This window comes from Manacus candei, unplaced genomic scaffold (assembly GCF_025592945.1).
Source record: "Manacus candei isolate 608988 ecotype Guabito, Panama unplaced genomic scaffold, ASM2559294v1 h1tg000051l, whole genome shotgun sequence".
Classification (NCBI taxonomy): Eukaryota; Metazoa; Chordata; class Aves; order Passeriformes; family Pipridae; genus Manacus; species Manacus candei.
Window position 1 is genome coordinate 3,768,177 of NW_026138099.1, and position 23,615 is coordinate 3,791,791.

Consider the following 23,615-nt stretch of genomic DNA (forward strand, 5'->3'; position numbering starts at 1 on the left):
ACTAATGACCTATGAGTAGGCAAAGTATGCATGTATCACAGTCTGATAAGACTGGAATGTTTACTAAAGAGGATGAGTTATGAGATAGACCAAAACTTCTCTCTCTCAGCAATTGTAAATTCAAAATTAAGGGGCTTTAATCGAGGAAGTGTGGAAAAAACAGAAGAAATAACAACCCTTTATTAAAAGATATATGTATGTTGGCAAAAACAGTAACAGAACACAAAAAAACTAGACAGTAATCCTAGAAAAACCAAACCAAACCAAAACAAAAGGTCTGAATGAACACTTCTCTGTCCTTCAGCGCATCCTCACCGTGGCCTGCAGGGGGCGCTGTTGGGTCACGGGAGGAGCAGAGCCTGCAGTGCTCGGTGTTGGCCTGCAGGGGGCGCTGTCGGGCTCTGCGGTCACCATGAGGGAAGGGGCTCTGGGGGGGTCTCGGATCGCGGGAGAAGCTGAAAGGAAAAAGAAGACCCTTCCCCCAATGGGAGAAGGGCAGAAGGAAAAGCAGTTTACGCCTGTGGGACTCACTGTTCCCAGACGACAGTGTTCCAAGGCTCTCCCCTTCTCTCCCAGCAAGCACAGACCTCTCCGATGAAAAAAAAACCCAGTAGGTCCCGGCTGGAGTCACGAGGCAGTGGCGGTGCAAGGCCGGTGGTCAGGCCTCACCAGGACAAAAGAACCAGAAAGACTGGCTCCCAGGCTTTTCCTCCAGAAATGCCTGGACACAGTCCCTGTCTCCATCCCGGTGAGAGAACTCCACGTGGTCTGACCTGTCCTCTGTCCAGGCACCCAGCTCCCTCAAATCTCCAAAACCTTCCCCCCCTCACTCCAGCATTCAATGGGCCATTAGCATGGAATGCTAAGTATCTGTTACAGAAGCAATGAAAATTAAGCAAACTGTGGTCATTCAGTTTTTAAGAACAAAAAAATAATTTCAAGATGTATTTGTTATTGAGAATTGAATGACTTTTGAGAGTCTGCATTTTAATTTTATTATATTATCAAATTTTTATCAATATTATGGACTTTTCTTAGGAAATCACATTTTAAAAGTGACTAACAAAGAAACCTGGAAAGATAAGGAAATTCAAAGTTGAAGACAAAAAGGGTCATATCTCCTAAGTTTGAGGTCTGAGTATTATTTACATAACTGCTGTTTTAGCCAGTTGCTGCAAAAGCTTTTTGGCATGAATACATATCTGTTTTGTGCTGAAGCAACTGTGACAGATATTGTATGATCAAATTTATTTACTGAATCTTCCAAATCCATTGGTAGTGTTTGTATTGTGTGTGTGTTGTTTTTCTTCTCTTTTTTCTGTCTCGAAGGATCCACACAGATTATTACTTAACCCAAATAATTTCAGTGACCCACTCTGTAGCATGTCCTCACAAGCAGTAGCATTGACACAACTTAACGGAGTATTAAACTGCAGCATATGACAGAAATAAAACATGGCATTGTGTGGCAGGGTGGTGGACAAGGTATTAATCTTAGATGAAGGGCCTCTGTCAGAAATGCTAGCTTGAGGAAAATGGACATGGCATAATGCTACAGATCTCTTGTATCTTTATATATTATCACTTCTGTAGTACCAATTGACATTACAATTTTCTCTTTACTTTTACTTTTAAAATCAGAAAAGGCATGGTTAGTTTTTGGAGTGTTAGATAATATATTTTGAGAATTCATCCTACAATCCTCAAAAGGATGGCTGATGTAATCGCAAAATCTCTCCCAATGATTTTTGAGCAGTCTTGGGAATCTGAACATGTCCCAGCTGACTAGAAGCTGGTGAACGATTCCCAAGAAGGGCAAGAAGGAGGACCAGAGAAGCTAGGGGCCTTTCAGGCTCACTTCAGTGCCTGGTAAAGTTAGGGAGAAGATTATTCTGGGAAGTATTGAAAAACACTTCAAAGACAACACAGCCATTGGTCACAGTCAGTATACGGCCTCGTGACAGGAATATGGTGCCTATCCAACCTGATTTCCTTTTATGACAAGGTAACTCACCTAGCTGATCAAGGGAAGCCAGTTGATGGAATCTTTCTGGATTTCAGTAAAGCTTTCAATACTGTCTCTGACAGGATCTTGCTGGACAAAATGTCCAGCACGCAGCTGGATGAACACATCATGTGGTGAGTGAGCAATTGGCTCATGGGTCGAGCACAGAGGGTAACAGTGAATGGGGTGACATCAGACTGGTGACCTGTCACTAGTGGGGTTCAACATCTTCAGCATCTTCATAAATGACTTGGACGCAGGACTGGAAGGAATAGTAAGCCAGTTTGCAGACGAAAGAAAACTGGGAGGAGCTGTTGACTCCCTCGAAGGCAAGGAAGGCCTGCAGAGAGACCTCAACAAATTAGAGGAGTGGGCAATCACCAACCAGATGAAGTTCAACAAGGGAAAGTGCCGGATTCTGCACCTTGGATGGGGCAAGCCTTGATGTTTTACAGACTGGAGCATGAGATGCTGGAAAGTAGTGCCATAAAAAGGGACCTGGAGGTCCTGGTTGATGGCAAGTTGAATATGAGTCAGCAGTGCCCTGGCAGCCAGGAGGGCCAGCTGTGTCCTGGGGGGCATCAGGCAAAGCATCGCCAGCCGGTCGAGGGAGGGGATTGTCCTGCTCTGCTCTGCACTGAGGTGGCCTCACCTGGAATATTGTGTGCGGTTTGGGGCACCACAATATAGGAAAGATATTAAGGTATTAGAGAATGTCCAAAGGAGGGCAATGAAGATGGTGAAGGGCCTTGAGGGGAAGCCGTATGAGGAGCAGCTGAGGTCACTTGGTGTGTTCAGCCTGGAGAAGAGGAGACTGAGGGGAGACCTCATTGTGGTGTACAGCCTCCTTTTGAAGGGAGGAGGAGGGGCAGGCACTGATCTCTTCTGTGTGGTGACCAGTGACAGGACTTGAGGTAACAGCCTGCAGTTGTGTCAGGGGAGGTTTAGGTTGGATATTGGAAAATGGTTCTTCAGTGAGAGGGTGGTTGGACACTGGAAAGGCTCCCCATGGAAGAGGTCCCAGCACCAAGCCTGCAAGAGTTCAAGAGTCATTTGGTTAATACTCTCAGGCACATGGGGGATGGTCTTGTGCAGGGCTAGGGGTTGTATTGATGATCCTTGTTGGTCCCTTCCAACTCAGCAAATTTTGTGATGCTGTAATTCTGTTGAAGTGGGAAGTGATTTGGTGGGGAGGTGGTGATTCATTTTCTTGGAATAGATTTTTTCTAAACCAGATCCATTGCTAAGCATTGGCATTTGTGCACTTGTTTCTAAGAAATGCACAAATGTGCATTTGTGAGTCAGTCTCTTATTTTGTGTTGATTTGATATAGCTCCTTATGTTGAAGAGTAATTATTGATTTGTTGTAAAATCAGCTTCTTTCTGTTAATTCCTATGTCCTTTTTCCAAAATGCTTGTAGGAGAAGAAATTCTTCCTTGCATAGTTATCCTTTCACTACTTGCATGTCAGAAACTTGTAAATTTTTGGTTTTAGTTTTTCTTGACCCTTTTATGAAAGTAACCCACTGACTTTTTTGCATGTTGTTTTGAATGGATAACAACGTGAATGCACATTTCTCTGTCGGATAGTGTGTGGCTTGGGCTGGCTGCATGTAAAATAAAAATGACATTTCATAGCAGAAGTACTTGTTTTGCTCTGTTAGTCACTGGTTGAGATAGTGGAGTGTAGCTGTATCTAAGATGATTCACAGAACGCTTTAACATCTGATTGGCTCTAAGAAAAGAAAATCTGAGGCATAGAGTTATTTTTTCATGTTTTGAAACGGCATACTTTCTGATGCCATTTTGCTGGGGTTTTTATGTAGTATGAAAGCAAAATAGTGCATAAGGCTTAAATCTGTGAGCGACACTTGCCATCTGGAAGTTGTCAGAGCAACTGAAGTCAACCTTGCCAGCAGTACTTGGTAACTAAGTGACAATGTTGTGTTAACAGAATCTGTGAAGCTAGTTAAATAACACCTATGTAAATACAAATGAGGTGAACAATTTAGTGTCAGGTTGATGAACTGAAGGTTTACTTGTCGTTATCAAATGCAACACTTTCTTGTTAGTACACAGCATGATTAAGACTATATTGCTGAAATCTCATAGTGCCATTTTGCTAGCAAGGTACATTTTAGGGTGGTTACATGAGCACAGATTCAATTTCTCTCATTTTAACTACAAAAGTAGTGTATTTCTGGTAGTTAATGTCAATTTCTAGTGATTTCACATAGATGGCATCAGGTGTTTTACAGGTCTTTCTCCTTTTGCTATGAATACTTTTGCTATGTAATACTGTGATTTGAGTGTTTTTTTCATTAGATTAGGTTATCATTTGGTGCCTTTGTAGCAAAACTTGCTGCGCCTTAAAAGCAGTTCTTTCTAAAGTTGTCAAAGGTATCTCCAAGTAAACCTTGGCGTGGGAAAAAGCTTGTGCTTTTTTTATGTTCTCATAGAATGCTGCATGCCCAGAAATATCTTGATGTGCTGCATTTTGTAACTTGTCCTCAGCAAACCAGATTGGTTTTTACAACTGTGTGTGGAAAACGTTACCTACACATTTAAAAATTTTCACAATTTGGTATTTTAAATATTCATGAAGATACATATGTGAGAACCCTTCAGATATATTCAGCTGGAAATCCCACAGATTAAGTAAAATTCTGTCTTAATACAGGCTGAGAGTTTGACACACTTTTTGTTGAGTGCTGATTCCTCCTTGTTATTCTGGTAAGTATTTCTTACCAGAATTTTCATCAGAAACAGATGGGGAGTGAAAAATGCTTTGATGTGTTCAAAAAGGTGCATTTGCATAAGGAGTGGTTGGTTTGGTTATCAAATTTCTAAGGGGAAGTCATCAGAACTGTACATCAAACCTGTAGGCAGACAGAGGGCCACATCATGTTATAATATCTTAAAGAGACTTTGTTGAACAGGACAGTCCTACCTCTGAGTAGGGCCGTGAACAGACTGTCTGGGGGGCAAGGGCTACAGTTCATATGCTACATGCTATTTGTAAGAATCTGTAGTGCAGTTAATCCATTGGATGTGCAGATGTTTCAGTCTCATGAACTAGAATAACAAAATAGCTACTTGTTCTTATGATGCTTTTTAGTAATCCTATGAGAAAGTAATAAATTGTCAAAGAATAGTCCATTGTATTGTACAAGTATTATGAGTTTAAGTGGCAATGGTGAATTGATGCAGTCAGAAAGATTAATTTTATCACATAAGAGGTCCCTGGGGAAAAAGGAGCAGCACATTACACCACAGCCTTCCATGAAGTTACATCCAGTCCTAGACATAGGTTATCTAATTAGTGCAGTAAAATCATGTCTCTAATGTGATCTAATTCAAAAGGCAGTAAGGAATAGGTTGAAGACAGAGATGTCAGCAGTAGTTTATAACTGTAAAATAAAAATAGCAGTAGTTTTTCCAGGCCTGACTAGGTGCTGTAGTCTGGCTTTGCATAGACAGTATTGCTTACTGTACTACTAAGGTGTTATTTTTCAGCTTACCCACAATCTGCTTTCAGTATTTGATGGCAAACATTCACTAATTCCTTTTTCTTAAGAAATTCTGAGTAAAGGGTAGCAAAAGTAAGCAGTAAAGAAAATTCTAGAACTTTTTGGCACCAAGTGCCTTTGTACCTGTTAGCCATGCTGTTTTTGCAATTTATGATCATAAACAAGGAAGTTACTAGCCACCAACATTCCCACACAATGCACAGTACAATTTTAGGATCTTATTGTATGGTAATTTCGAATGCATATTTTTGTTGTGGCTGAAATCCTGTGTGAGATCTGTCATCAGAAGGTGCTGTGGGAGTACCAAGGGGGTACATTAACAGCCTTTTTCTTGTTCCATTTCAATTAACCTGCCACAGTGCAGAATTACTTTGATCAAGAACAAACATACCACGTCTTCTAAAGTCACCCCTTGTGTTTGGAAATCAGAATGAGGCTGTGCCTTTCTGCACTTGGATTACAGTGTGTTATGTTTTGTTTCTTCACTATTCTGGTTATCTGAGCAATGAGGCTTTTTGCTACAATTAGGGTTAGTGGTGTATAAACCTTATGGTAAGATATACAGATCAACTGATTTAGTATGCATCCATACCAAGTTAATGATTTACTGCCAATTATGTTTTAAACCTGTGGAGGTGCTGAAACTGCCCTTTTTTTTCATAAGAGAAGGAATGTTTCTACTTAACCATCTCAGTGTTTTGTATAAAAATATTTGTACTTGGATAATCTTCATCAAAATTACATACCTGGACTTAGTGATCTGTCATTTCTGCAAAATCACATTTTGTTCTTGTTCATGTAAAAATATGTACTGTTGCCTCTTGATTCTGTACCAAAAATTACATTACCATTATCTTAGGACATTATGTGTCAAAATGTACCATGAATCATTGCTGAGCTGCATGAGGTAAAGGAGAGGTGAGTGGCACAGCAATATCCCTCCTGGTTTTCACTAGTTTTTCTCCCTCCGCTTAGCACTGCTGTTATGTAAGACATTTAACACAGTTCCTGTCTGCAAACAGTTTGGTTATATTACTAGATGTGATCACAGCTTGTTTTAGTTCATGTTTAGGTATTGACTTGAACTGTATTTTGCCTTTCAATGGCAGCATCCCAGACTTCATAACAGTGTAGCTGACTCGAAACTCTTGACAGTACAGGTGTATGAGAAAAGAAAGGGGACTTGCCTACTGATAGAGACAAAAATGGTTGGTAGAGCTAGAAGACAAGGCTGGTTAATTAAGTCATACTTCAGAAGTAAAACTTGTGTTTGAGTTTAGATAGGCCATATTTAGCCTAATGGAGAAGTGCATGATTTTTGTACTCATATCCCATCAACTGTTAATGAGAGGGTGGGAGCAAATGCTTTTTTGACACTTGAAAGTTCTCAAAGAACACACTCTCTGTTTTAAACAGAAGGTGGTAAAGAGATAGAGAGTAATATAGGCAAAATGCTCAGTAAGGTCTGGAACATGCATTAGAGATTACTTTAAAAAGTCTGTACTTCATAAGTATATGATGGAACTATTAACTGATTATTTGCTATCAACAAAAAGGTGCTGCCTAGAATTATATTCCTTGTCTTCAAAATAATATCAGGTTGCATTTCAGCTATGCATCTTTCTTTTGCACTTATAACAAGAACATTAGCTAAATAGATAACTAGCACTATGACTTGTGTGGGATAGTAAAGGATTTTTAACTATAATTTCACACATTTTCCTAACAAGACAAGCTTGTGCCTTGAAGGTATGATTTTGCTTAGGTTTCCAAAATGCTGCTGTGTAACTCTTCTTTTTTTCAGTATAGCCTTTTCTTCTTTGTCCGTAGGTTCTAGAAAGTTTTAAGATCATGGATTACAGTCTGCTACTGGGAATCCACATACTGAACAGTGACATGAAGGAAAAAGAGGAAGAGGGTTCTCAAAGTGCAGCAGACACAAAACGTCATGGAGGGCAGAAAGTTCTCTATTCCACAGCTATGGAGTCTATACAGGGCCCTGGGAAGTCGGGGGACTCTGTCACCACAGAGACAACAAACACGTAAGTGCCATAACCTGCTCTTAAGGTTACTATTAAAACTATTAACAGGCAAAACATTCATGAGTACACTGCATTTCAGAAATTGAAAGATTGAGCCTTTTTGTTTGTTTTCCAAAAGCTGCATCATCAAGATTTGCCATAGAGCATGAAATTAAAATGTTGATTTATAGATTGATCATCTTTAAATACATGATAGCAGATTTGGTTAGTTCAGAGTGACTTATGTATGCACAAATGCATTCTTTTGTAAAAGAGATGCTATAAGACAGCTATTACAAGAGTCCCTACTATAATATATAATGTATATAATCATTCCTTCATTATAATGAGAATTTAATTTTAAATTCAGGATCTACTTTTCTCCTGTGTAGGTAAATACCAACTAATGATATAGAAACGTGCTTAAACCCACAGCAAACGAAAGGGAAAATTATGATATTTAGCATTCGTAGAGAGTTTTCAGATGTTCAGAGCTCTAGAATATAAATTAGACAGAGCTTTATTTTACTCAGTTTTTACAGCTCACTCACATTCACACAGAAGATGGTCAATGCTATGGTGCAATCGTATGGTGGTAGAGGTGTTGTGTTGGCAGTTTTGAGGGGTGTTGGTAAAGTTGATTACATAGGTCATTCCAGAAAGTGTTCATACATGGAAACCCACCCTGCACTCCACATCACTTGAGCTAATATAGATCATATATAATATATACACATATCCTGAGAAGTGTACTGAAAGCCTACTGCAGCAGTAGAGTCCTTCCTGGGCTCTTTGCACTATCTCCTCTCTCATATTGACATAACTACTACTGGGACAAACCTCACTTAGGTGGATGAAATTAAGCCTAGATCTTACAGAAAAGACCCCTAGGTCAGTCTTCTGCTGTGGTTCATTGTAAGGCTATATAAAGAAGAGGATGAGAATGGATACCCAGCAGCAATAACTGCTGCTAGCACTGTGTTTAATTTCTAGTCATAACTTCCAGGAAAAGCTGACAGAGTATCATTTTGTTAACTGTTTAACACTTCTGAATGTCTGACCAGTTGATTGAGCTGGAGTTCATGATAATGGGATTTTACAGTAAGTTAAACTTCACTGATTCTTACAAGGTTTCCTTTATGCCTAGAATAATAAAAAATGTGTTTCCCTCTCCCCTACTGCCCACTCCTACTCCCACCACACCCTGCTACCACCCCACCCCACCCCCCTTCCTATGCCAAAAAAAAGAGAAGGTTTAATAGTTGGTAACCAGGCCTCTCTTGCTGCTTTAGTGGCAGAATGGGGAAAATACTCTCAACTATGTCTTTGATAGCTGCTTTAGTTTTTTGTTTCTCAAACTGCTAAAAATTATTTAGAGGTACTGCATGAGCTGCATCCTCAGTCACTTTTACTTCTGGTTTTGTAGTGGACTCGTGAATGTGAACAAAACTGAAAATTGGATTTCTGGTTCTAAAACAATGGACCCTTTTTTCTAGGTGGTGGAGTAGGAAGACAGGGTCTTAGGATGAACATTCTTATTCTTTAAGGTCATGGCTGAGAAAATACACTGGACCGACTGGAGGCCCATGTAGTTAGGATACTCAGCTTGATGCTGTTGCTTTTTCTGTCACTGATCTGTCTGTAAAGAAATTTTGGAAAAGCACATTAATACATAATTTACATAATTAATATATAATCTAACTAGGGGTTTTTTCTATTTCTCTTAGAATGGGAGGTATTCCTGCAAAAAACCATAAAGGAGAAAAGCTGCTTCTATTTATGGGTATTATTGATATTCTCCAGTCTTATAGGTAAGTTGAATTTTGAGTTTTCATTGAATAAGCTATTCTGAAGTTACTTATAAATGTGAAAATTTTACAAAGCAGTTCTGATTTTGTTTTTACATGCTTAGGTTAATGAAGAAGCTGGAACATTCTTGGAAAGCTCTTGTTTATGATGGGGTAAGTAGATTTCATTATTTTTTAAACTGCTAATATTTTAGCTAATGAAACTTTGATTTATATTAACCAGAAAAAAAGCTAGCTCTGGTATATTTGTAGTCTAACATCACCATGTGGTTTGGGCTGTTTCTGAAATCTTCTCAATACATGTTCTGATTTTATTTGTTGAGCTTTCAAAAAAACAACTAATATTATCAGCTTGTCCTTATACTTACATAAGACCAGCCACTTAGCAGGACATTGATGGATCTGTAACTGAAAAATACACATTGTGTGAAAAAACACATTTCAAATACTTGGAAGATTTTGCAGAATATAGCTGTATAATTCATAACTCATTATTTCATAAATTGAATACCTAAAAAAAGTTCTAGAAAAATCGACCTTTAAAAGGGAAAAATTGTTATGATTCACTAGTTTTGAGTATGCCTGAAATGTACAATACAGTTCACCTGAGATGTCCAGCTTTTTTCTTGACACTTTGCTTGTGGTTTACTTATGGAAAATGTGACTGAGACCTTTTTCAATTGCACAGGACACTGTTTCAGTTCACCGACCAAGTTTTTATGCAGACAGATTTTTAAAGTTTATGAGCACAAGGGTTTTCAAGAAAGTCCAAGGTAAGCAAGTAGTGATTTTACTCCTTTAGATATTTTTATTATTATTACTATATAACTCTCCTGCCTTGGCAATAAAATAAGCCTTTCTTCAACATCATGTAGCATTTTCATAACTCCAGTGAAGAAACTAAATTTGGGATAATCAGTTGGGATTATACTCTAATAGTAAAATTACAGAGAATTATTTGCTATGCATTTTTGTCACATCTGGGGCATCTGAAGGTAAAAGAGGTTCCTATATATTAGCATTGATATAAAGATAAATAAGTTTTATGATCTAATGATATGTCCAATCCTCAATCTGGTATTTGTAGGAATATCTACATTGATTTTAATTTATTTAATTTGCAAAAATAAAGATTTTTTACATGCTACTGTCAGCATGTTTCAAAAATTAAGTATTCTTCCCTTTAATGTGCATTTTTTCTGTGTTTTATGAAGGAAAAAATATCCAAAGTTGGATATTAATAAAATCTCTTGTCTTTATCACTATCAACCATTTCTAGTTTCCCCCTCTGCCGCGGTCCGAAAGGGGGAAGGGGCCGTGGCACAGCACGGGTTCAGGAGACAAGGTAGGGTGCAGGTAGAATGCTTTATTCAAGCGTGCACGGAATTCTTTATCGGCTCCGGCGGGGAAAGGGCCAGAACATGGGGTGGTGCATGAAACAGACAAGAGGGGGAACAAGTCGGGATAGGGACACAGGCAAAAGGGGGAGGAACGTAGGACGAACCGGGGAAGGAAAGGGCGAATGGAGGCTGTCTTCTCTCTGCAGCCTCTCCAGCCAATCAGCAGGGAAGCAGGGAAGTGGATAAGCCTGGGCATGCCCGGGAGATACAAATTCTGGGGAAACATACAATGTGTATATACATAATAACTGTAAAGTCTGTATCATAAAGTCCTTTCAATTGCTGTACATCTTTTTCCACTTCTGAAATTGTTCCCATTCTGATTCCTAGTCCTTCAAACTCCTCCATTTCTCCTTCCTTCATCTTTTAATTAATTCCCAAGGGTAAGATACATATGACTGTTCCTACTTACAGGGTGATGTGTGCTGGATGCCAGGTGACCACCGAGCCACTCTATCACTCCCCCTCCTCAAATGGACAGGGGGGAAAAATTATAACAAAAGGCTCTAGGGTCCAAATAGGGACAGGGGGAAATCACTCACCAATTGCTGTCACAGGTAAAACTGACTCAACTAAGGGAAATTAGTTTTTTACTAATCAACTCTGAGTAGAGTAATAAGAAATAAAACAAAATCTTAAAAATAGCTTCCTCCCCCTCACTTCTTTAGAGAGTTCTCTTCCTCTTCCCCCTAAGTGGCACAAACTTTGTCAATGTTAGTCCTTCGATGGCTGAAGTTCTTCACACACTGCTCCAGCGTGGGTCCACATGGGTTCACAAGTCCCAGCAAACCTTCTCCAGTGTGGGCTCCTTTCTTCTCAGGACCACAGGTCCTGCCAGGAGCCTGCTTCAGCATGGGCTCCTCTCCATGTGATCACAGCCTCCTTCATGCATCCACCTGCTGCAGTATGGGCTGCAGATGGATCTTTGCTCCACAATGAACCTCAATGGGCTGCAGGGGGACAGCTGACTCACCATGGTCTGGCCCATGGGCTGCAGAGGAATCCCTGCTCCAGTGCCTGGAACACCTCCTTCCCCTCCTTCTGCACTGACCCTGATGTCTGCAGAGTTGTTGCTCTCATGTATTCTCACTTCTCTCCTCCAGCTGTACACACACACCCTGTGCATCTTAAATACACTATCCCAGAGATGCTACTACTCTCACTGATGGGCTCAGCTTTGGCCAATGGCAGGTCCCTCTTGGAGCCAGCTGGCATTTGCTGTATCAGATATGGGGGAACCTTCTGGCAGCTTCTCACAGAAGCCAACCCTGCAGCCCCCTGCCTCTACTACAAAACCTTGCCATTCAAAACCAGTACACAGGGGGGAGAGAAAAAAAAAAGCAAAGAGAAACCCACCATTGTTACAGAGGGACACTTCTACCAAGGGTTGTCCAAAGGCTTAAGTCTAAGTCTATTGATTAAGTCTAACTATTGATTGTCACTTCTCTCAAACAAAATGAATTGATTTCTATAACTTAAAGTAGACCCTGAAATTGTAGATCCTCTTTAGGCTTTGGGAATGGAGGGAAAACTGATCCTATGTAGGTGAGTTCTTGTATGTTGTGTTTTAAACCCAATGGGCATCTGAGCCCCAAACAGACAATCACTCATCCAAGTGGGATGGGGGAGAGATATGGAAGGGTAAAAGTGAGAAAACTCTTAGACTGAGATAAAGATAGTATAATAGGGAGAGCAAAAGCTGTATGTGAAAACAAATTAAATTCAGGAATTCATCCACTCTCATGGGCAGGCAGGTGTTCAGCCATCTCTGGGAAAGCCAGGCTCCATCACGTGTAACAGTGACTTAGGAAGACAAATGCCTTAATTGTGAATGTTTACCCCTTGCTCCTGTTTACCCCATCTTATATTACTCAGCCTGATGCCACATGGTCTGAGATATCCCTGTGGTCAGCTGAGGTCAGCTGCTACAGCTGTGTCCTCTCACAACTTCTTGTGCACATCCATCTCTTCACTGGCAAGGCAGTGCGAGATACAAGCACTGCTCAGCAATAACTAAAACCTTAGAAGGATGGAGCACCTCTTCTGTAAAATCAAGCTAGGTGTTGTTCAGTCCAGAGAAGAGAAGGCTCTGGGGGGACCTTGTAGCAGCATTCCAGTACCTAAAGGAGGCTTACAAGAAGGCTGGAGAGGGACTTTTTACAAGGCCATGTAGTGGCAGGACAAGAGAGAATGGCATTAAGCTGAAGGAGTGTAGATTTAGATTAGATATTAGGAAGAAGTTCTTTACAGTGAGGGTGGTGAGGCACTGGAATATGTTGCCCAGAGAAACTGGGGGTGCTCTATCCCTGGAATTGTTCAAGGCCAGGCTGGATGGGGCTCTGAGTGGTCTAGTGGAAGGTGTCCCTGCCTGTGTCGATGGTGTTGGAACTAGATGATCTTTAAGATCCCTTCCAACATAAGCCATTCTATAACAACTGCGGAGATGAACTCAGGATGTTTGCAGTAGGGAAGGCTATAGGGAAGACGTAATAAATATATTGGCAAGGCAAAAAGGAGGTTTGATGTGGTCCAGGCTGTTCTTTGGGGAAAAGCTGTTCTGATTACATGAGCACTGAGGTTCACCTTACAGTAAGACATACAGATCACCTGTTTTAAATACTGTGCATACATACTAACTTACTGCTTTACTACCAGATTAATTTTTAAACCTGTAGAGGTGATGCTGAAATTGCACCTTCTTTTGTCTTTCTTTCTAATAAGGGCTGTTTGTGCTTACACTCTAGCAAAGAGTGTTTTCTGACTTTTAAGTTTTTTTATGAAGCAGAGTACTTGACAAATAAATATAAACTGATGGGCTAGAACTATCTAGTTTATAAAGGAACTTGTACTTAAAAATGAATCCTGGTTAGCAGATCCATAATCCTGCTCATGGAACAAGATTTGCTTTAGAGTTGAATGTCAGTATGGAATGGACACTTGTCTCAAATACTACAGGAGGAGTATTGAGCATATGGTATTGTATTAAACTGATAGAAGGTGTTTTTCAAATATTTTTACCAGTATTATACTGGTCTCTTAAGTTTTTCATTAGTTATCTGGAGTGAGAAACAAGTCTATGAGGATAGAGGGAGAACAAAACACAAATGCTAGAACTAAATGAGATTTAAGGGAAAAAGAATGACTACAAGAATGACTATCATAAATTAATGATTTAAGGTTTAAATGTTAAATCCTTCAGAAAAGACTTATTAATATGAAAATATGAAAATAAAAGAATCTGATGTGATAAAACAAAATATGAAACAAAATTCAGCTGAAATGAGGAAGAAGCCTCCTGAGCCTCAGTCCTCTTAAAGTAAAAGAATAATTCTGCCAGAGAATTGGTAGGAGCTCTGTTGTCTGAGACAATACTCAAAGGAATTCCTCTGCATTTATAAAAAGTAAGGAGTATCTACGCTTTACTACTTGATCCTTCTGTCTGTTTGACAAAATAAATACCATATATGTTTCCTCAACATCTGAGTCTTTTTTTTCTAGTTCTGTCTAATTCTGACTGCTAGATTTTTTTCAGTACAAGACACAATCTGTTCTGTATTTGAAAGCTACAATGCACAATTAAAGGATATCATGCCTAATTTTCTCTCTTATCTTAATTCATCTGTCTCATTTTTCCAGGCTATTAACCTGTCTTAATATCCCACTCTTATTGATCTACTCTGCATACAGGGCTATTAATCTACCCTTATACAAATTAGTAGTTAGAATGCATGATCATTCTTTTATAAAATAAAGAATTGAGAGTGTTCCTGCCTTCAGGAGCATCATTTCTAAACTTTGAGTCTGACATTTCAGTTTAAACACTTAAGCACTATTCTGAATCTGTGCTTTTTCCTCTAGTGCGCAGAACAACCCTGCATAAATAACAAGAAAAACTTAAAAAGCAGATTCAGCCTTGGGCAGAGACTAGCTCAGCAGCTATCTACTATGCTCTTTTTTAACAATGTCCTGGAACTATGCATCTGATTTTTTCTTCAGTCTTTAGCCAAGAGGCCTTGGTGCTTTTGATTTTAACTTTGTAGTAAAGCACAGTATAAAGTGTCACAGTGCATCTGAAGTAACCTTGCAGCCAGTCCATGGAGGTCAGCAGCCAAGAACTGAAAAACATTAGATGAATTAGCTGGCATACTTCTGGAGAAGAACTACAAATGGTCAGTTCCTCGAGTTTAATTCAAAATGCTATTTTAGGTAGGTGGGCCCTGGTACAGGGCCTAAAGGAGATGGTAATTCCTGAATGCACAGCCCATCAATGTTTTAGAAATGTTTATTGTGCCCAAAGAAGATGTTTGATATGTGTCTGAAGAGGAAATTCTGCAGTTTCATTATATAGCAGCAGTTCACAGCTCAAGGAAATGATGTAACCTTTCAGAATACTCCAGATGTGTTTTCAGTTTTCTTGTCTTCTTTATTTTCTGTATCGTTCTGTCTGTGATTACATGGTCTGATACTTCATAGAAGTTATTTAACTTAGTGATGTCAGTGACTTGACTTTTATTGTCCTATAATGAGAAGTAAGAAACCCCTGAAAAAGACAAAAGTGATGAAGTAACAATGCCTTTTGCTCTAGTTTTAATATAATGTTTGCTAAGTGGGTTTTTATGTGGTCATGTATTCAGAAACTTCATCTGTATTCAGAAACTAGCTTTTATAGATGGCTTACTTTTCTATATGCTGTTAAAAATGTGCAAGGAGATAAGATGACATAACTCAACACCTGTATTCATTTGGTAATGCAGCTTTAAAGTCTTCACCTTCAAAGAAACGGTGCAATTCCATCACAGCTCTAAAGGCAGCATCACAAGAAGTAGTGTGTGCAGTTAGCCAGGAGTGGAAGGATGGAAAGTGTGGCATTCTTGCTGAAGGACAAAGCTGTGCTAGCCTTGATGAAGAAGGTACTATCTCTCAAATCAACAGCCTAAACAATGTGATAACATTCTGATAAATGAGCTCTGGCAGCATGAGAACAATCCCAGAACTTAGAAAAATTCGTTAGATACTTATACCTTGCTTTGATATTTGACCTTTGAGTTGCGCTGTATTTTGCTGAATGTAGTGGTTAGCAGCTGAAATTAACCCTGTAACACAAAAGGTTGTGAGTATGGGTGCATAAATATTACTATCTCATCAATTCAAACATTAAGAATCTTCAAGAAGCTGGTGAGAGCACTATGGGACTCCATATGCTTGCATCAAGATTCTTGGATTCAAATTGAAATTAAATTTGTTAACGTTGTTCTTTATTTCTGTGTATGCAGTACTAGGTTCACACCACCGTCCAGATCTAGTGCCAAGCACTCCATCTCTGTTTGAAGCAGCTTCCTTGGCAACCACAATTTCTTCTTCTTCCTTGGATGTAGATGAGCATTATCAACGTGATCAACCTATGCTCTATTCTAGCAGGTAAAGGCTTTATATGCGGTAGAGGATTCCCCACTAGTTCACTAAATATCTGACAGTGTGTTCAGTGGAAAGGGGCTCTTTAAAAGAAAAGAAACAGAGGAGACAAGCGTTTCTCTAGCTCAGTCTTGAACCTCTCCAGTGAAGGAGTGGGGCCACAAGCACGTAGGATTTATCATGTATTTGTTTGTTACTATATATATTGTAATTGGGAGGGTAACAAAATAGAAAGTGTGAACACAGCAAAAGATGTTATATGAATTTTTTGTCATGTTCCAAAACTAAATAGGATATTAAAAACTTGCTTCGGCCTTAATCTGAACCATAAACCAAACTACATTAAGGTCAGTGCAGGAAGTACTTCTTGTGACTTGTCTGCAGCCTAAAACAGGCTGCAGGGAAAGGGAAACTTCTTTCAAGTTGTTCTTTCTGAATGTACAGTGCTGAATGGTCTCCTTTAAGTTCTTCCATAAGAACCATTTTCTGAAGTGAATTTCGATGAAACTTTATCCATGGGTGTGATTAGAGCTTGTCTGATTTTAATCCAGGAAGGATAAAACCAGGAAAGTCTCAAAAAAAGTTGTGCAGATGCTTGTGAGCTAGCTTGAATGTGATTTGAGTTGTGTTTGAATCTGCTTCTGCCCTGACTGTCCAATACCATGCTTAAGCCAGTAAGTCCTGCTGGGAGATTTTCTCTGCATGTGCCTGTATGCTCCCTTGTGCACCTGAGGTGTGCTGTGTTTTGCCATCTTGCCTGCTTGTGGATCTCTTTACTGTGTGTTGTACTGCAGAACAGCCATTTCTTTACCTGTTTTTGTCAAGAAAGGTAGCCACTGTGAACTCAAGTATCTTGAATTTTGTTTGGAATAATTTGGAATCCTGAACTAATCAATGCATAAATTTGATAAAATTACTCATTTGCCAAGATGTAGTTGTTTACTTTAAACTGCATTTTATCCAAAAAGATCAAAAGTGATATTAAAAGCAATCTTGAGGCAGTAGGATTTTACCTCCTATTAAATATTTACCAACTGCATTTTCATAAAAAGTAAAATGACTTGCACCATTACTTGATGAAAGTGATATTTACAGCTTCCACTTTCATTAAGTTGAAATAAATCTCACTGATGTGGCATTTTCCACAGGGCTGATGGTTTGCTGTGGAATTTCAGAATGAGGTGTTGTTTAGGGGTGTAACAAAGATGAAATTTTAATTACAGAACCAAAATGCCTCTACACAAGTTTTAGGAAATAAAACTACTAATGAATAAGCATTAGAAGAAATAGAGCTTGTTCAGTTCAATTTCTCTCAAAAGGTAGCTGTAGGACTTCAACATTCCACGATCTTTTACTAAGTTTTTTCTTTAAAAGAAATAAAGTTGTAGAGTACTGGGGGGTTTTATTTGTTTTAAGTATCAAATAAAACTACAGAGATGCTTTGTATTAACATCAGTCAGGAAAAGAGAACTGCAGAGTTGTCTGAATAAAGAGTTCAGATTTACTGCAAATAAAACATTTCAAATATTCTTTACTCTCCATAAATTAACTGTAGAGAAAAGCTATGAGTAAGTCCATGATATTTTCCTGTATAGATACTCCAAAATAATTCTAAAATAAATAAAGTTTTTAGCAGGTCTACACTTTGATTGTATGTTTGGACTTGTTTACTTTCCAGTTGTGATTCAGTCAATGGAATAGCCTCTAATGTAGTACATGTTGCCAGCTGTGTGATTATTATATGCATCCTTGCCTTACAAAATCAGATTGTAACTGTAGTGCTGGCAGTCCAGGTATGCATACTTTTAATTCACCAGTACAAGAGGACATGTTCTCTAACACAGCAGACCTTGCACCACCACTCACACATGTGTGGCTCTATCCATGTCTTCTGTCAAAACATCTTACCCTATAGCAAACAGATCCGCTGTGGGGGTTTACCAACTAACAGCTTTACTGGTCTAGATGTGCTCTCTTCAGCTGGGGTTTGGTGGCAGTTCTTTCTCCTCATCAAGTAGTAGTGCATGTCACAATCTCAGTTTGTACAATTCATGAGGATTAGCTTCCCTGTGATAGCTCGTGGCTTTCTTTTAGGAGTTAAGAAAACTGCTAGGCATGATCAGTATTGAACTAATTTCTACAAGATGAGTCTAGGCATTTCCAGTTTTGTACCCAACACTGCTTCCTTTGTCAGTGCAGGAAGGTCCTTCCTTCTGGGCACTAAATAATGTATCCATCTGAAGTTTTTTATTTATGTTTTTATGATTCGCTGGAGGAACTTCAGTTCTCCCATGAGAAAAGCTAGCAGGAAAACAAAAACACCAAAAAACCCATGCTGCGGTGATGTATTAAATTGTAGATATCTGAGGTATTTCTTGCTGGACTTCTGCTTTTGAACATTAGAAAATTGTGTGATGCAGGACTTGTAATTTTTGCCGTTTTTCTCTGATAAACAGAAAGCTTGGAGCAGTCTTTGAAACAAAGCCTGAATTAAAGATTTGTTTACAAATGTGAGCCTGCTTTCAATCTTTAAATATGTAATTGACTATGACATTCTGCTTTATTATGTAATAGAAGTACAGGTTGGCATCTTTGTCTGTCTTTTTCCTCGTCCTTCAAAGTGACCTAGCACAAAGTAGAGAGTACACAAATTTGCCTGTGACTTGTCAGAAGTTTCTGGTTTAGGGTAATAAGGGGAGATAATCCTGTGTACATAGTAATAATGTGATATTTGTACAGCTCCTTGACTCCTGTTAATGCTAGTGAGTGGTGTGTGCCCATACCAGTCAGAAGATAGATGCTGTCATTTGCCTTATTAAAAAGAGAGCAGTAATACCTTTGGATACCTTAAGTACACACCATATTTTATATTTGGGGTTTTTTTTTCAGAATTACCCTCTGTTGCTATCATCCATGAATGTAATCCTTCCTCAAGGAGAGGGAAATGGCCCTTAACATAAGAAAGGAGATCAGCATCATCTCTCCTTGAGGGTGCTCAGCTCTCACAGTAGAAAGTGAAGAACTGCTGCTGCCAATGAGGTTGAGCAGGCAGAGGTGACTTGCTGAGCCAGAGCTGGCTCCTGAGGCTGCATCTTGTGAGGAGTGTTTTTGTAGACCTGTCTTGGTACAGATTAGAACTAGCATAACTAATTGGTAGATAATGCTGAGCAGCATTTGGGGAGTTGTGATTAAAGTGAAAAAGAGAAACTGAGCAGCAGTCATAAGCATACAGTGTTTTTCCAGGCTGCAAGCTGATTATTTTTCACGAAATTATTCCTCAGTCCTTGAACAGTTAGAGGAAACTCAAGGTGCTATCCAAGCAGTGTGAACAAGAAATTAGTAAAAGTATGAATGAAGGAGTCGTGGGGAAGGGAAAATGGCTGTATTTTTCAGCACAAAAAGAACTTGATCTAAAAAAGGGAAGGAAAAGGGGAAAAAAAAGGAGAAATGTGACGTGTTACTCAGCAAATGTAGGCTTTTGTTTTTGTCAGAAGACAGCTGGTTTCCATTCCATGAAGCTGCTTCTCAGTCAAGTGGTTCTGTCGTAAGCAATGTCAAGTAAGAGAACAGAATTGACCGTTTATTGCTTCTATTAACACATATGCTTCTATTAATACAATGCACCTGCTCTGTAAACACCACTTCCTTGCAAAGCTGTACCAATTACATTACGCTCTTGTTCTTCTCCCACTTTTCCTCCTGAACTTTTGGCTGCAAGTGTCCTGTGTCTGCATGAAAAAGTCCACTGTTACTGTGCTAATTGCCGAATCTTCTCTATTTTGAATTAAGAAAGGGTGCCAAAATTTATACCATTTGTAATGTGGAAGTAACATAATTTGAAATTAATGAAATTATGTCACATCTATTATGACAGTTTCATTCTTTAAATAAATATAGGAGTTCAGGAACAGCATTACTTTCTGATAAAATTTTAGTTAATGCAAAAATAAAAAATGTGGTTTGTCTATGTTAGTCAAATAGAGCTTCCAGTTATCTAGCCATTGCCAAAACATTTATATTTGTTCATTTACATTCCTTTTTTTCAAGTATTTGAAGATTTTTATGTTTCAGAGAGAAACTTACTTTTAAATTTTCAGCTATGACTGAGCTCTCTGTAACTTTGATTTCTGGTTGATTTAGTCTCCCTTCTCTTTGCAGTAAAGGGTTACCTTCAAGTTCAACATTCACTTTGGAAGACAGTGCCATCTATTTGACTTCAGAACAGAGCACATTGGAAATGGAAAATGATAATGCTTCAGTTTTGGATGTCTACTTAGTAAGTTGTCAAACAGTTTCTCCTGTAATTTCTTTAATTCAGGCTCAGAAAGTGACTAAAATACCTGCTTATCTTCAAGATCCAGAGGTTCATTGAGGTATTTTTCAGATGAAACATATGCTTAAGTACCCCACCAAAGCAAATCCCTACAGAATCTATGTACCTATTAACCATTGTGTTAATAATGAAGTATGCCAAAATGCCTTTTGGTTTTTCTCTAATTGTAGGAGTTTCTTTCCTGTTATTTGTTTTCCATTTGAGGGGGGAAAAAAAAAAACCACACAAAAATCCAAACCAAAACCAATAATATCTTTCCTCTTCATGTTGAATACTCCATGTTGAACTGATTGCATTCTTTATTTTTCTTATCTCTAGTTACCTAATCTTTGTTTTAAGAAATCCAGAATATCTTAGAATCATAAAACAGCGCAGGTTGAAGGGACCTCAAGAGATCATCTGGTTCAACCTTTCCTGGAAAAGGGAGCCTAGATAAGATTATCTAGTACCCCATTGCATTCCATCTTGAAAACCTCCAGCAATGGGGACTCTACCACAGCCCTGCAGATGTTTTTCCAGTGATTAATTATTTGTCCAGAAGAAAATTTTCCTCTGTTGAGATGAAACATGTTTGTATCTGATCTTTTGTCAAGATGAAACATGTTTGTCACATTTTTTTCTCTATAGGCTGTATCACTGATTTTTTTTTCTTCTTTTTAGCCAGCAACACTTGAATATCTATAGTACCCACTTACTACTAATTTAATAGTCGAGCACACTTAGGAAAGTTGTTGTCTGTCCTGCCTCCATTGAAACAAGACAGTAGCAAGTACCAGTGGTCAATTATATGTAGAATTGACTTAGTTAACTGTGAACTCAAATAGCCCATTAGATCAGCCTATGCCTGTAAGACTTGTGTTAATTGGGCTCACTGCTGGTCTAATGTTGACCGAAATGGTCTGTTAAGAGGGACTCAGAAACCCTGAAATGAACAAATGACTAATCACACACAACTTAACCTTGCTAGCGGATTGGCTGACTTAAATGAACTATGCTTTTAACTAAAGAACTTGAGGGTAGGATCCAGAGCTGTAACAGTAACACCTATACACTCATAAGCAACAGCAAGGATGCGCATCTAGGTGTACTAGAATAGTGGGGAATACTTCCCAACACTTTACAAAGGCAAGAACCCTGAGTCCAACCACCTCAAGCACATGTATATCAGTGCATGAAGTCTGGGCAACAAAGAGGAAGAACTGCAGCTCCATGCCCAGTCTGAGTTATAATGTGATAGGAATCACAGGATCTTGGTGGGAAGACTCACATGGTTGGAAGAACACAATGGATGTCTACAAACTCTTTTGCAAAGATGGGGAGAGGAGATGGAGTTGCACTTCATTAAAAAAAAGAGAAATCTGAGTGTAGGAAGGTAAGCTGTGGAGACCACAAAAGGTCTATAAAATGCCTTAAGAGAATATTATGTTAGGTGTATGTTACTAGCCTTCCAACCAGATGACAAGGCCAACAAAACTTTACTTTGTCTCTTCAAGCAAGTATTGAGCCAACAGAACCTGGCCATCACAGGTGACTTTGATTACCCAGAGATTTGCTGGGAGAACAGTACAGCAATGCACAAATTGTCCATGAGGTTCTTGGAATACATGAAGTCTGCATCCTGCTACAGGTGCTGGTCATGCTTAGTAGGAACAGTGTGTTGCTAGGTTTACTACTCACAAAATGAAGACATACTTGACAACATAACTTCAAATCATAACCTTGGATGCAGCAATCACAACATTGTGGAGTTTAAGGTCCTGCTAAGCATAGTGAAGACCAGTAGTAGGATAAAGGCCTTGGATTTTAGACATGCCAGCTTAAGTATACTCAGAGCTCAGATGAGAGGGCTTTAATGGGAAGCATGTGTGAAGAGCAAAGCAACATGTGAGTGCTAGGAGTTTTTAAGAAACAGTCTCAGTGCTTGTCAGACTGCACAGGGAATAATGTGTCCAGCTCTGGTCCACACCATTAAAAAAAACATATGGGCAGACTGAAGAGGGTATAAAGGAGTGCCACAAAGAGATCAAAGATGTGGAGAACGTGCCATTTGAGGAAAGACTGAAAGAGTTAGGTCTTACTTACTTGATAATCTCATCCAGGCTCCCTTTTCTGCAAAAGGTTGGACTAGATGGTCTCTTGCAGTCCCTTCAGCCTGGGCTGTTCTGTAGTTCTCTTGGCCCCATTTAAACAGTGAAACCATTTGTTGCTGACAGCTTTTGAATTTAGTTTATAAAACAACAATCTTGTTTATCACTAACACTGCTTAGCACTGTGAAGTAGTTCTTTTTGGGGTTGAAGTCTGTAGTGTGGATGGTGGAATGCTCTGAAATTCCAGTGACAGACATAGGTAATACCTTCTCTAAAGCTGTCTGTATGAGTTTCAGGTGTGATGGTGATCTCTTTAGTTAGTTTTTGGCTTGTAAAACATTCATAACTATTATGTTTGGGAGACTGCAGTAAGTGTATGTGTATTCCACTGACGAATTATCAACAGAAAAATAATTAAAACCCAACTCTGGATGTTATACAAATACCCAGTGTTTATTCACCTTAGCAAAGGTCTGAAAGTATAAATAGGTCTTAAGTGGAGAGAATCATAGATGCTTCTTCTGACCTAGCAACACTTTTCTCTGCATCCTGAAAAAAAACCAAAACCCAAAATTCAATAATCAGGGTAGTGGCACATACTTGAACTGTCTAGGTATGCAACAGCTGACAGCTTCAAGAAAATTGGATACCATGGCTAAGCGCATCTTATGTCTTAAGTGGCAAACTCATCTTGAGCAGTTACTTACCCCTGCCTTCCCTCTCTTGTCCCACACACTGTATGGATGCTATTTAACTGTTTTGAGATTGCTGTGGAAGTGAGCTGTAATTTAATCACATGTACCCTGTATCTATCCTGAGGTGTTTGTGGAAAAAAAAAGGAATAATATACTGTTTTTTCTACTAATCTGTTTCTTCCTAATGCCCCGCAATACCCTTCAGTGGGTCTGGAAACAACAATTAGCCTCTGTTTGGGAAAACCTGATGATACTAAAGTATTATCAGTTATAAAGTGGTGTTTGTTATCAGTTTGATTCAGCAGTGCTGAGCAGAAGGCAGA

General features: G+C 39.0%; 1 protein-coding gene across 6 annotated transcripts in view; it reads left to right on the forward strand.

The window, feature by feature from the left end:
- The window catches only part of PIP5K1B (phosphatidylinositol-4-phosphate 5-kinase type 1 beta), a 113,208-nt gene that overhangs the window by 82,096 nt on the left and 7,497 nt on the right, over window positions 1-23,615 (forward strand). For 5 of the 6 annotated variants that reach the window (XM_051801456.1, XM_051801457.1, XM_051801459.1 and 2 more), the window contains 8 exons: window positions 7,366-7,577; window positions 9,284-9,367; window positions 9,469-9,517; window positions 10,053-10,137; window positions 10,644-10,709; window positions 15,519-15,674; window positions 16,038-16,182; window positions 20,335-20,452. In XM_051801456.1, the coding sequence (XP_051657416.1) occupies window positions 7,366-7,577; window positions 9,284-9,367; window positions 9,469-9,517; window positions 10,053-10,137; window positions 10,644-10,709; window positions 15,519-15,674; window positions 16,038-16,182; window positions 20,335-20,452 (915 nt within the window). The remainder of the gene's footprint in view (window positions 1-7,365; window positions 7,578-9,283; window positions 9,368-9,468; window positions 9,518-10,052; window positions 10,138-10,643; window positions 10,710-15,518; window positions 15,675-16,037; window positions 16,183-20,334; window positions 20,453-23,615) is intronic. The other variant, XM_051801461.1, reaches the window with a different exon arrangement.